The sequence below is a fragment of the Pseudophryne corroboree genome, chromosome 1 (genome assembly GCF_028390025.1).
Source record: "Pseudophryne corroboree isolate aPseCor3 chromosome 1, aPseCor3.hap2, whole genome shotgun sequence".
Classification (NCBI taxonomy): Eukaryota; Metazoa; Chordata; class Amphibia; order Anura; family Myobatrachidae; genus Pseudophryne; species Pseudophryne corroboree.
In genome coordinates this window covers 1,226,124,092-1,226,136,890 of record NC_086444.1, presented here as the reverse complement: position 1 = coordinate 1,226,136,890, position 12,799 = coordinate 1,226,124,092, and the positions used below count along the sequence as shown (strand labels likewise).

At 52.8% G+C, this 12,799-nt stretch overlaps 1 protein-coding gene across 2 annotated transcripts in view; it reads left to right on the top strand.

Annotated features, from left to right (window-relative positions):
- The window catches only part of ADISSP (adipose secreted signaling protein), a 148,226-nt gene that overhangs the window by 98,191 nt on the left and 37,236 nt on the right, over window positions 1-12,799 (top strand). For both annotated transcript variants that reach the window (XM_063925361.1, XM_063925360.1), the window contains exon 5: window positions 8,765-8,887. In XM_063925361.1, coding sequence (XP_063781431.1) covers window positions 8,765-8,887 — 123 coding nt within the window. The remainder of the gene's footprint in view (window positions 1-8,764; window positions 8,888-12,799) is intronic.

Genomic DNA, 12,799 nt, shown 5'->3' with positions numbered 1-12,799 from the left:
TCCCCGGCATTACACCCCAATACAGGGGCCGGGCGGAGTCGCCGCTGTACCCGGCATTACACCCCATATACAGGTGCCGGGCGGAGGAGCCGCTGTACCCGGTATTACACCCCATATACAGGGGCCGGGCGGAGTCGCCGCTGTACCCGGCATTACACCCCATATACATGGGCCGGGCGGAGGATCCACTGTACCCGGTATTACACCCCATATACAGGGGCCGGGCGGAGGATCCGCTGTACCCGGCATTACACCCCATATACAGGGGCCGGGCGGAGGAGCCGCTGTACCCGGCATTACACCCCATATACAGGTGCCGGGCGGAGGAGCCGCTGTACCCGGTATTACACCCCATATCCAGGGGCCGGGCGGAGGAGCCGCTGTACCTGGTATTACACCCCATATACAGGGGCCGGGCGGAGGAGCCGCTGTACCCGGTATTACACCCCCATATACATGTGCCGGGCGGAGGAGCCGCTGTACCCGGTATTACACCCCATATACAGGGGCCGGGCGGAGGAGCCGCTGTACCCGGCATTACACCCCATATACAGGTGCCGGGCGGAGGAGCCGCTGTACCCGGCATTACACCCCATATACAGGGGCCGGGCGGAGGAGCCGATGTACCCGGCATTACACCCCATATACAGGGGCCGGGCGGAGGAGCCGCTGTACCCGGTATTACACCCCATATACAGGTGCCGGGCGGAGGAGCCGCTGTACCCGGTATTACACCCCATATACAGGTGCCGGGCGGAGGAGCCGCTGTACCCGGTATTACACCCCATATACAGGTGTTGGGCGGAGGAGCCGTTGTACCCGGCATTACACCCCAATACAGGGGCCGGGCGGAGTCGCCGCTGTACCCGGCATTACACCCCATATACAGGTGCCGGGCGGAGGAGCCGCTGTCCCCGGCAGTACACCCCATATACAGGTGCCGGGCGGAGGAGCTGCTGTACCCGGTATTACACCCCATATACAGGTGCCGGGCAGAAGAGCCGCTGTACCCGGCATTACACCCCCATATACATGTGCTGGGCGGAGGAGCAGCTGTACCCAGTATTACACCCCATATACAGGGGCCGGGCGGAGGAGCCGCTGTAGCCGGTATTACACCCCATTTCTCTGACGTCCTAGTGGATGCTGGGAACTCCGTAAGGACCATGGGGAATAGTGGCTCCGCAGGAGACTGGGCACAACTAAAGAAAGCTTTAGGACTACCTGGTGTGCACTGGCTCCTCCCTCTATGACCCTCCTCCAGACCTTAGTTAGAATTTTGTGCCCGGCTGAGCTGGATGCACACTAGGGGCTCTACTGAGCTCTTAGAAAAGAAAGTTATATTTAGGTTTTTTATTTTCAGTGAGATCTGCTGGCAACAGACTCACTGCTACGAGGGACTTAGGGGAGAGAAGCGGACCTACCTGCTTGCAGCTAGCTTGGGCTTCTTAGGTTACTGGACACCATTAGCTCCAGAGGGATCGAACACAGGCCCAGCCTCGGTCGTCCGTTCCCGGAGCCGCGCCGCCGTCCCCCTTGCAAAGCAAGAAGATGTTCCTGAAAATCGGCGGCAGAAGACTTCGGTCTTCATTAAGGTAGCGCACAGCACTGCAGCTGTGCGCCATTGCTCCCCATGCACACCACACACTCCGGTCACTGATGGGTGCAGGGCGCTGGGGTGGGGGGGGGCGCACCCTGGGGCTGCAATAAGAGTACCTTACTGGCAAAAGAACACATAATATAGTCATTAAGACTATATATGTGTAAAATCCCCTGCCATATATTCCATAAAAAAGCGGGAGAAGCCCGCCGAGAAAGGGGCGGGGTTATCTCCCTCAGCACACTGGTGCCATTTCCTCTCACAGCTCCGCTGGAAGGACGCTCCCAAGGCTCTCCCCTGCAGTTTCCACACTTCTTAGGGTAAAAAGAGAGGGGGGGCACTAAATTTAGGCGCAGAATCTATATATTAATAGCAGCTATAAGGGAAAAATCACTGTATGTATAGTGTGAATCCCTACATTATATATAGCGCTCTGGTGTGTGCTGGCATACTCTCTCTCTGTCTCCCCAAGGGACTTTGTGGGGTCCTGTCCTCAGTCACAGCATTCCCTGTGTGTGTGCGGTGTGTCGGTACGGCTGTGTCGACATGTTTGATGAGGAGGCTTATGTGGAGGCGGAGCAGGTGCCGATAAATGTGATGTCACCCCCTGCGGGGTCGACACCTGAGTGGATGGTTATGTGGAAGGAATTATGCGACAGTGTCAACTCCTTACATAAAAGGTTTGACGACATAGCAGATGTGGGACAGCCGGCTTCTCAGCCTGTGCATGCCCAGACGTCTCTAATGCCATCAGGGGCTCTAAAACGCCCGCTACCTCAGATGTCGACACGGATACTGACTCCAGTGTCGACGATGATGAGACTAGTGTACATTCCAATAGAGCCACCCGTTACATGATTACGGCAATGAAAAATGTGTTGCATATTTCTGATAATACCCTTTTTTGTGGTACCTGGGGTAATATGTTTGGGGAGAAAAAACTACCAGTGGTTTTTCCCCCATCTGATGAATTAAATGAAGTGTGTGAAGAAGCGTGGGCTTCCCCCGATAAGAAACTGGTAATTTCTAAAAAGTTATTAATGGCGTACCCTTTCCCGACCAGAGGACAGGTTACGTTGGGAGACATCCCCTAGGGTGGATAAAGCGCTCACACGTCTGTCAAAAAAGGTGGCACTACCGTCTCCGGACACGGCCGTCCTAAAGGAGCCTGCAGATAGAAAGCAGGAGGCTATCCTGAAGTCTGTATATACACACTCAGGTATTATACTGAGACCGGCTATTGCTTCAGCATGGATGTGCAGTGCTGCAGCTGCGTGGTCAGATTCCCTGTCGGAAAACATTGATACCCTAGACAGGGACACTATATTGCTAACCGTAGAGCATATTAAAGACGCTGTCTTGTACATGAGAGATGCACAGAGGGATATTTGCCGGCTGGCATCTAAAATAAACGCAATGTCCATTTCTGCCAGGAGAGGATTGTGGACTCGGCAGTGGACAGGAGATGCAGATTCTAAAAGGCACATGGAAGTATTGCCTTACAAGGGTGAGGAGTTGTTTGGGGATGGTCTCTCGGACCTCGTTTCCACAGCGACAGCTGGGAAGTCAGCATTTTTACCCCATGTTCCCTCACAGCCAAAGAAAGCACCGTATTATCAGGTACAGTCCTTTCGGCCCCAGAAAGGCAAGCGGGTTAGAGGCGCGTCCTTTCTGCCCAGAGGCAGAGGTAGAGGGAAAAAGCTGCAACATACAGCCAGTTCCCAGGAACAAAAGTCCTCCCCCGCTTCCTCTAAGTCCACCGCATGACGCTGGGGCTCCACATGCGGAGCCAGGTACGGTGGGGGCCCGTCTCAAGAACTTCAGCTCGCTCACTGGTGGATCCCTGGATTCTACAAGTAGTATCTCAGGGGTACAAGCTGGAATTCGAGACGTCTCCCCCTCGCCGTTTCCTCAAATCTGCCTTGCCGACAGCTCCCCCGGACAGGGAGGCAGTGCTGGAGGCGATTCACAAGCTGTATTCTCAGCAGGTGATAATCAAGGTACCCCTCCTTCAACAAGGCCGGGGTTACTATTCCACAATGTTTGTGGGACCTGAAACCGGACGGTTCGGTGAGACCCATTTTAAATTTAAAATCCTTGAACACTTATATAAGAAGGTTCAAGTTCAAGATGGAATCGCTCAGGGCGGTGATTGCAAGCCTGGACGAGGGGGATTCCATGGTATCACTGGACATAAAGGATGCTTACCTGCATGTCCCCATTTACCCTCCTCACCAGGAGTACCTCAGATTTGTGGTACAGGACTGTCATTACCAATTCCAGACGTTGCCGTTTGGTCTGTCCACGGCACCGAGGGTATTTACCAAGGTAATGGCCGAAATGATGATACTCCTTCGGAGAAAGGGAGTTTTAATTATCCCGTACTTGGACGATCTCCTTATAAAGGCGAGGTCCAGGGAACAGTTGTTGATCAGTGTAGCACTAGCTCGGGAAGTGCTACAACAGCACGGCTGGATCCTGAATATTCCAAAGTCGCAGCTGGTTCCTACAACGCGTCTACTGTTCCTGGGGATGGTTCTGGACACAGAACAGAAAAAAGTATTTCTCCCGGAGGAGAAGGCCAAGGAGTTGTCATCTCTAGTCAGAGACCTCCTAAAACCAAAACAGGTGTCGGTGCACCACTGCTCGCGAGTCCTGGGAAAGATGGTGGCTTCTTACGAAGCAATTCCATTCGGAAGGTTCCATGCAAGGATCTTTCAGTGGGATCTGTTGGACAAGTGGTCCGGATCGCATCTTCGGATGCATCGGCTGATAACCCTGTCTCCAAGGACCAGGGTGTCGCTGTTGTGGTGGCTGCAGAGTGCTCATCTTCTAGAGGGCCGCAGATTCGGCATACAGGACTGGGTCCTGGTGACCACGGATGCCAGCCTTCGAGGTTGGGGGGCAGTCACACAGGGAAGAAACTTCCAGGGACTATGGACAAGTCAGGAGACTTCCCTACACATAAATATTCTGGAACTAAGGGCCATTTACAATGCCCTAAGTCAGGCAAGACCCCTGCTTCAACACCAGCCGGTGCTGATCCAGTCAGACAACATCACGGCGGTCGCCCATGTAAACCGACAGGGCGGCACAAGAAGCAGGATGGCAATGGCAGAAGCCACAAGGATTCTCCGATGGGTGGAAAATCATGTGTTAGCACTGTCAGCAGTGTTCATTCCCGGAGTGGACAACTGGGAAGCAGACTTTCTCAGCAGACACGACCTCCACCCGGGAGAGTGGGGACTTCATCCAGATGTCTTCCAAATGATTGTACACCGGTGGGAAAGGCCACAGGTGGACATGATGGCGTCCCGCCTCAACAAAAAGCTAAAAAGATATTGCGCCAGGTCAAGGGACCCTCAGGCGATAGCTGTGGACGCTCTGGTAACACCGTGGGTGTACCAGTCGGTGTATGTGTTCCCTCCTCTGCCTCTCATACCCAAGGTACTGAGAATAATAAGAAGGAGAGGAGTAAGAACTATACTCATTGTTCCGGATTGGCCAAGAAGAGCTTGGTACCCAGAACTTCAAGAAATGATCTCAGAGGACCCATGGCCTCTGCCGCTCAGACAGGACCTGCTGCAGCAGGGGCCCTGTCTGTTCCAAGACTTACCGCGGCTGCGTTTGACGGCATGGCGGTTGAACGCCGGATCCTGAAGGAAAAGGGCATTCCGGAGGAAGTTATCCCTACGCTTATTAAAGCTAGGAAAGAAGTGACCGCAAACCATTATCACCGCATATGGCGGAAATATGTTGCGTGGTGTGAGGCCAGGAAGGCCCCAACGGAGGAATTTCAGCTAGGTCGATTTCTGCACTTCCTACAGTCAGGGGTGACTATGGGCCTAAAATTGGGTTCCATTAAGGTCCAGATTTCAGCTCTATCGATTTTCTTCCAAAAAGAACTGGCTTCACTACCTGAAGTTCAGACATTTGTTAAGGGAGTGCTGCATATTCAGCCCCCTTTTGTGCCCCCAGTGGCACCTTGGGATCTCAACGTGGTGTTGGATTTCCTAAAGTCGCATTGGTTTGAACCACTTAAAACCGTGGAACTAAAATATCTCACGTGGACAGTGGTCATGCTGTTGGCCTTGGCTTCGGCCAGGCGTGTGTCAGAATTGGCGGCTTTGTCTTGTAAAAGCCCTTATCTGATTTTCCATATGGATAGGGCGGAATTGAGGACTCGTCCCCAATTTCTCCCAAAGGTGGTTTCAGCTTTTCATTTGAACCAGCCTATTGTGGTGCCTGCGGCTACTCGTGACTTGGAGGACTCCAAGTTGCTGGACGTAGTCCGGGCCCTAAAAATCTATGTTTCCAGGACAGCTGGAGTCAGAAAGACTGACTCGCTATTTATCCTGCATGCGCCCAACAAGTTGGGTGCGCCTGCTTCAAAGCAGACTATTGCTCGCTGGATCTGTAGCACGATTCAACTTGCACATTCTGCGGCTGGACTGCCGCATCCTAAATCTGTAAAAGCCCATTCCACGAGCAAGGTGGGCTCTTCTTGGGCGGCTGCCCGAGGGGTCTCGGCTTTACAACTTTGCCGAGCAGCTACTTGGTCGGGGTCAAACACATTTGCTAAATTCTACAAGTTTGATACCCTGGCTGAGGAGGACCTAGAGTTCGCTCATTCGGTGCTGCAGAGTCATCCGCATTCTCCCGCCCGTTTGGGAGCTTTGGTATAATCCCCATGGTCCTTACGGAGTTCCCAGCATCCACTAGGACGTCAGAGAAAATAAGATTTTACTCACCGGTAAATCTATTTCTCGTAGTCCGTAGTGGATGCTGGGCGCCCGTCCCAAGTGCGGATTGTCTGCAATACTTGTATATAGTTATTGTTTAACTAAAGCAGGGGTTCTCAAACTCGGTCCTCAGGACCCCACACAGTGCATGTTTTGCAGGTAACCCAGCAAGTGCACAGGTGTATTAATTACTCACTGACCCATTTTAAAGGTCCACAGGTGGAGCTAATTATTTCACTTGTGATTCTGTGAGGAGACCTGCAAAACATGCACTGTGTGGGGTCCTGAGGACCGAGTTTGAGAACCTGTGAACTAAAGGGTTATTGTTGAGCCATCTGTTGAGAGGCTCAGTTATATTTCATACTGGTAACTGGGTATTGTATCACAAGTTATATGGTGTGATTGGTGTGGCTGGTATGAGTCTTACCCGGGATTCAAAATCCTTTCCTTATTGTGTCAGCTCTTCCGGGCACAGTATCCTAACTGAGGTCTGGAGGAGGGTCATAGAGGGAGGAGCTAGTGCACACCAGGTAGTCCTAAAGCTTTTTTTAGTTGTGCCTAGTCTCCTGCGGAGCCGCTATTCTCCATGGTCCTTAGAGATCCCAGCATCCACTACGGACTACGAGAAATAGATTTACCGGTGAGTAAAATCTTATTATACTTGTGCCGGGCGGAGGAGCCGCTGCACCCGGTATTACACCGCATATACAGGTGCCGGGCGGAGGAGCCGCTGTACCCGGTATTACACCCCATATACAGGTGCCGGGCGGAGGAGCCGCTGTACCCGGTATTACACCCCATATACAGGGGCCGGGCAGAGGAGCCGCTGTACCCGGCATTACACCCCCATATACTGGTGCCGGGCGGAGGAGCCGCTGTACCCGGTATTACACCCCATATACTTGTGCCGGGCGGAGGAGCCGCTGCACCCGGTATTACACCCCATATACAGGTGCCGGGCAGAGGAGCCGCTGTACCCGGCATTACACCCCATATACAGGGGCCGGGCGGAGGATCCGCTGTACCCGCTATTACACCCCATATACATGTGCCGGGCTGAGGAGCCGCTGTACCCGGTATTACACCCCATATACAGGGGCCGGGCGGAGGAGCCGCTGTACCCGGCATTACACCCCATATACTGGTGCCGGGCGGAGGAGCCGCTGTACCCGGTATTACACCCCATATACAGGTGCCGGGCTGAGGAGCCGCTGTACCCGATATTACACCCCATATACAGGTGCCGGGCAGAGGAGCCGCTGTACCCGGTATTACACCCCATATACAGGGGCCGGGCAGAGGAGCCGCTGTACCCGGCATTACACCCCATATACAGGGGCCGGGCGGAGGAGCCGCTGTACCCGGCATTACACCCCATATACTGGTGCCGGGCGGAGGAGCCGCTGTACCCGGTATTACACCCCATATACAGGTGCCGGGCTGAGGAGCCGCTGTACCCGATATTACACCCCATATACAGGTGCCGGGCAGAGGAGCCGCTGTACCCGGTATTACACCCCATATACAGGGGCCGGGCAGAGGAGCCGCTGTACCCGGCATTACACCCCATATACAGGGGCCGGGCGGAGGAGCCGCTGTACCCGGCATTACACCCCATATACTGGTGCCGGGCGGAGGAGCCGCTGTACCCGGTATTACACCCCATATACAGGTGCCGGGCTGAGGAGCCGCTGTACCTGGTATTACACCCCATATACATGGGCCGTGCGGAGGAGCCGCTGTACCCGGTATTACACCCCATATACTGGTGCCGGGCGGAGGAGCCGCTGTACCCGGCATTACACCCCATATACTGGTGCCGGGCGGAGGAGCCGCTGTACCCGGTATTACACCCCATATACAGGTGCCGGGCGGAGGAGCCGCTGTACCCGGCATTACACCCCATATACAGGGGCCGGGCGGAGGAGCCGCTGTACCCGATATTACACCCCATATACTGGTGCCGGGCGGAGGAGCCGCTGTACCCGGTATTACACCCCATATACTGGTGCCGGGCGGAGGAGCCGCTGTACCCGGTATTACACCCCATATACTGGTGCCGGGCGGAGGAGCCGCTGTACCCGGTATTACACCCCATATACTGGTGGCGGGCGGGGGAGTCCTTGTCCTCTGTGTCACACACCATACACTTGTGGCGGTCAGTGGAGCATTAATTAGAATGGGTTAGAGTAGGGTGGGGCACCTGCAGGGAGGGGGGGGGGGGGGCTCTTTATCAGAAAGTGAAGGTTTCCCTGTAAATCCAGCGTCACTGAGGTGTCCGGCTGCTGCATCCGGTTATGGAACCAAGTGCTGACTAGACCAATCCTCTCGCCTATGTACGGGTAATTACATGTAAGGACACCTGCAGCTTATGGCTGCTGATTAAGAAGGATCTGAGGTTTTATGTGTTCTCTCTCTGCAGGACACGGCATCACATGTGAGTACACGGCACATAAGGAAGGCGTGTTAAAGGAAGAGATGATCCTGGCCAGTGAGGCCAATGACAAGACTTTCATCAAGGTGGTGGTCCAAGCACGCGTTCTGGGTAAGTGGTTATGTGTTGTAGTGTTATGCCTGGGGCCGTCTGGAGCAGGTTCTGTTTATCTGCCACCTGTGTACCGTGTCTGGGATCCGTCCTTTCCTCACCCCACATCTGTAACCTCCTTTCCGGCCTCCCTCTACGCCGCCTCTCTCCTCGCCAATCCATCCTTAGCGCTGCTGCTCGCCTCCTTTTCTCCTCTTGCCGCACAGCATTTGGCCTCCCTTCTCCAACCTGTTTCTCTGGCTGCCTACTCTCCTCCCCCAGTATCCCCTATTCTTACCACCAGTCCTCCTCCTGCTCTGTTGCCTCCTTTTCCACCTCGGCTAATGACACCGTCCGCTCGCCCATTTGCTGGATAAAGGATCAGAGTGTCTCCGGCAACTCCCTGCTACCTCTTTCTACAGCGGCTTCCCCTCCCCTGTACCCGTCGCTCTGACTGCATGCTGTGAGTTGGTTTTTGTGACCTCTTGTACAGTGCTGTGTGCACATTGTGACGCCCAATACATTATAGATTATATTAATATAGAATAATCCCTGGCCATCGAACGGAGTGATCCCAGCAGGGTGATTCCCTCGCTCTGTCTCGCTGTAGTCTGAGTTCTGTCAGTAGAGGCGCTTTCCTTATGGTGTGTGTGTGTATATATATATATATATTTCTCTAACGTCCTAAGTGGATGCTGGGGACTCCGTCAGGACCATGGGGTTTAGCGGCTCCGCAGGAGACAGGGCACAATAATAAAAGCTTTAGGATCAGGTGGTGTGCACTGGCTCCGCCCCCTATGACCCTCCTCCAAGCCTCAGTTAGATTTTTGTGCCCGGCCGAGAAGGGTGCAATCTAGGTGGCTCTCCTGAGCTGCTTAGAATAAAAGTTTAAGTTAGGTTTTTTATTTTCAGTGAGTCCTGCTGGCAACAGGCTCACTGCAACGAGGGACTTAGGGGAGAGAAGTAAACTCACCTGCGTGCAGGATGGATTTGCTTCTTAGGCTACTGGACACCATTAGCTCCAGAGGGAGTCGGAACACAGGTCTCACCCTGGGGTTCGTCCCGGAGCCGTGCCGCCGACCCCCCTTGCAGATGCTGAAGTTGAAGAGGTCCAGAGGTCCAGAAACAGGCGGCAGAAGACTTTCAGTCTTCATAAGGTAGCGCACAGCACTGCAGCTGTGCGCCATTGTTGTCAGCACACTTCATACCAGCGGTCACTGAGGGTGCAGGGCGCTGGGGGGGGCGCCCTGGGCAGCAATGTATTATACCTTTTTTATGGCTAAAATACATCACATATAGCCCTTGAGGCTATATGGATGTATTTAACCCCTGCCAGATCTCACAAACTCCGGGAGAAGAGCCCGCCGTTTTAGGGGGCGGGGCCTATTCTCCTCAGCACACGGCGCCATTTTCCTGCTCTGCTCTGCTGTGAGGAAGGCTCCCAGGCTCTCCCCTGCACTGCACTACAGAAACAGGGTTAAAACAGAGAGGGGGGGCACTTATTTGGCGATATGATTACATATGTGAAAATGCTATAAGGGAAAACACTTGTATAAGGGGTTGTCCCTGTATAATTATAGCGTTTTTGGTGTGTGCTGGCAAACTCTCCCTCTGTCTCCCCAAAGGGCTAGTGGGGTCCTGTCCTCTATCAGAGCATTCCCTGTGTGTGTGCTGTGTGTCGGTACGTGTGTGTCGACATGTAGGAGGACGATGTTGGTGAGGAGGCGGAGCAAATTGCCTGTATTGGTGATGTCACTCTCTAGGGAGTCGACACCGGAATGGATGGCTTATTTAGGAATTACGTGATAATGTCAACACGATGCAAGGTCGGTTGACGACATGAGACGGCCGGCAAACAAATTAGTACCTGTTCAGGCGTCTCAGACACCGTCAGGGGCTTGTAAAAACGCCCATTTACCTCAGTTGGTCGACACAGACACGGACACTGACTTCAGTGTCGACGGTGAAGAAACAAACGTATTTTCCTTTAGGGCCACACGTTACATATTAAGGGCAATGAAGGAGGTGTTACATATTTCTGATACTACAAGTACCACAAATAAGGGTATTATGTAGGGTGGGAATAATCTACTTGTAGTTTTTCCTGAATCAGATAAATTAAAGTGTGTGATGATACGTGGGTTTCCTCCGATAGAAAATTATTGGAGGTATACCCTTTCCCGCCAGAAGTGAGGGCGAGTTGGGAAACACACCTTAGGGTGGATAAGGCGCTCACACGCTTATAAAAACAAGTGGCGTTACCGTCTCCAGATACGGCCGCCCTCAAAGAGCCAGCTGATAGGAAGCTGAAAAATATCCTAAAAAGTATATACACACATACTGGTGTTATACTACGACCAGCAATCGCCTCAGCCTGGATGTGCAGCTCTGGGGGGGCTTGGTCGGATTTCCTGACTGAAAATATTGATACCCTTGACAGGAACAATATTTTATTGACTATAGAGCATTTTAAGGATGCATTTCTATATATGCGAGATGCGCAGAGGGATATTTGCATTCTGGCATCAAGAGTAGATGTGATGTCCATATCTGCCAGACGATGTTTATAGACACGACAGTGGTCAGGTGATGCAGATTCCAGACGGCACATGGAAGTATTGCCGTATAAAGGGGCGGTCCATCGGACCTGGTGGCCATGGCAACAGCTGGAAAATCCACTTTTGTTACCCCAAGTCACATCTCAGCAGAAAAGGACACAGTCTTTTCAGTCTCAGTCCTTTCGTACCCATAAAGGCAGGCGGGCAAAAGGCCAGTCATATCTGCCCAGGGTTAGAGGAAAGGGAAGAAGACTGCAGCAGGCAGCCCATTCCCAGGAACACAAGTCCTCCACAGCTTCTGCCAAGTCCGCAGCATGACGCTGGGGCCATACAAGCGGACTCAGGTGCGGTGGGGGGTCATCTCAAGAGTTTCAGCACGCAGTGGGCTCACTCGCAAGTGGACTCCTGGATCCTACACGTAGTATCCCAGGTGTACATTGGAAATTCGAGACGTCTTCCCCTCACAAGTTCCTGAAGTCTGCTTTACCAACGTCTCCCTCCGACAGGGAGGCAGTATTGGGAAAAAAATTCACAGGCTGTATTCCCAGCAGGTGATAATCAAAGTACCCCTCCTACAACAAGAGAAGGGGTATTATTCCACACTATATTGTGGTACTGAAGCCAAACGGCTCGGTGAGATCTAAAAGATTTGAACAATTACATACAAGGGTTCAAATCAAGATGGAGTCACTCAGAGCAGTGATAGCGAACCAGGACGATATGGTGTCACTGGATATCAGGGACGCTTACCTACATGTCCAAATTTTGCCCTTCTCACCAAGGGTATCTCAGGTTCGTGGTACAGAACTGTCACTATCAGTTCAGAAGCTGCCGTTTGGATTGTCCACGGCACCCCGGGTCTTTACCATGGTAATGGCCGAAATGATGATTCTTCCTAAAAGAAATATGGACGCTTTCCTGATAAGGGCAAGGTCCAGAGAACAGTTGGCGGTCGGAGTAGCACTATCTCAAGTAGTTCTACGACAGCACGAGTGGATTCTAAATATTCCAAAATCGCAGCTTTTTCCGACGACACGTCTAATGTTCCTAGGAATGATTCTGGACACAGTCCAGAAAAGGGAGTTATCCGAGCTAGTCAGGAACCTCCTAAAACCAGGAAAAGTATCAGTGCATCATTGCACAAGGCTCCTGTGAAAAATGGTGGTTTCTTACAAAGCGATCCCATTCGGTAGATTTCACACAAGAACCTTTCAGTGGAATCTGCTGGGAAAATGGTCCGGATCGCATCTTCAGATGCATCAGCGGATAACCCTGTCTCCAAGGACAAGGGTGTTTTCTTCTGCGGTGGCTGCAGAGTGCTCATCTATGAAAGGGCCGCAGATTCGACATTCAGGACTGGGTCCTGGTGACCACG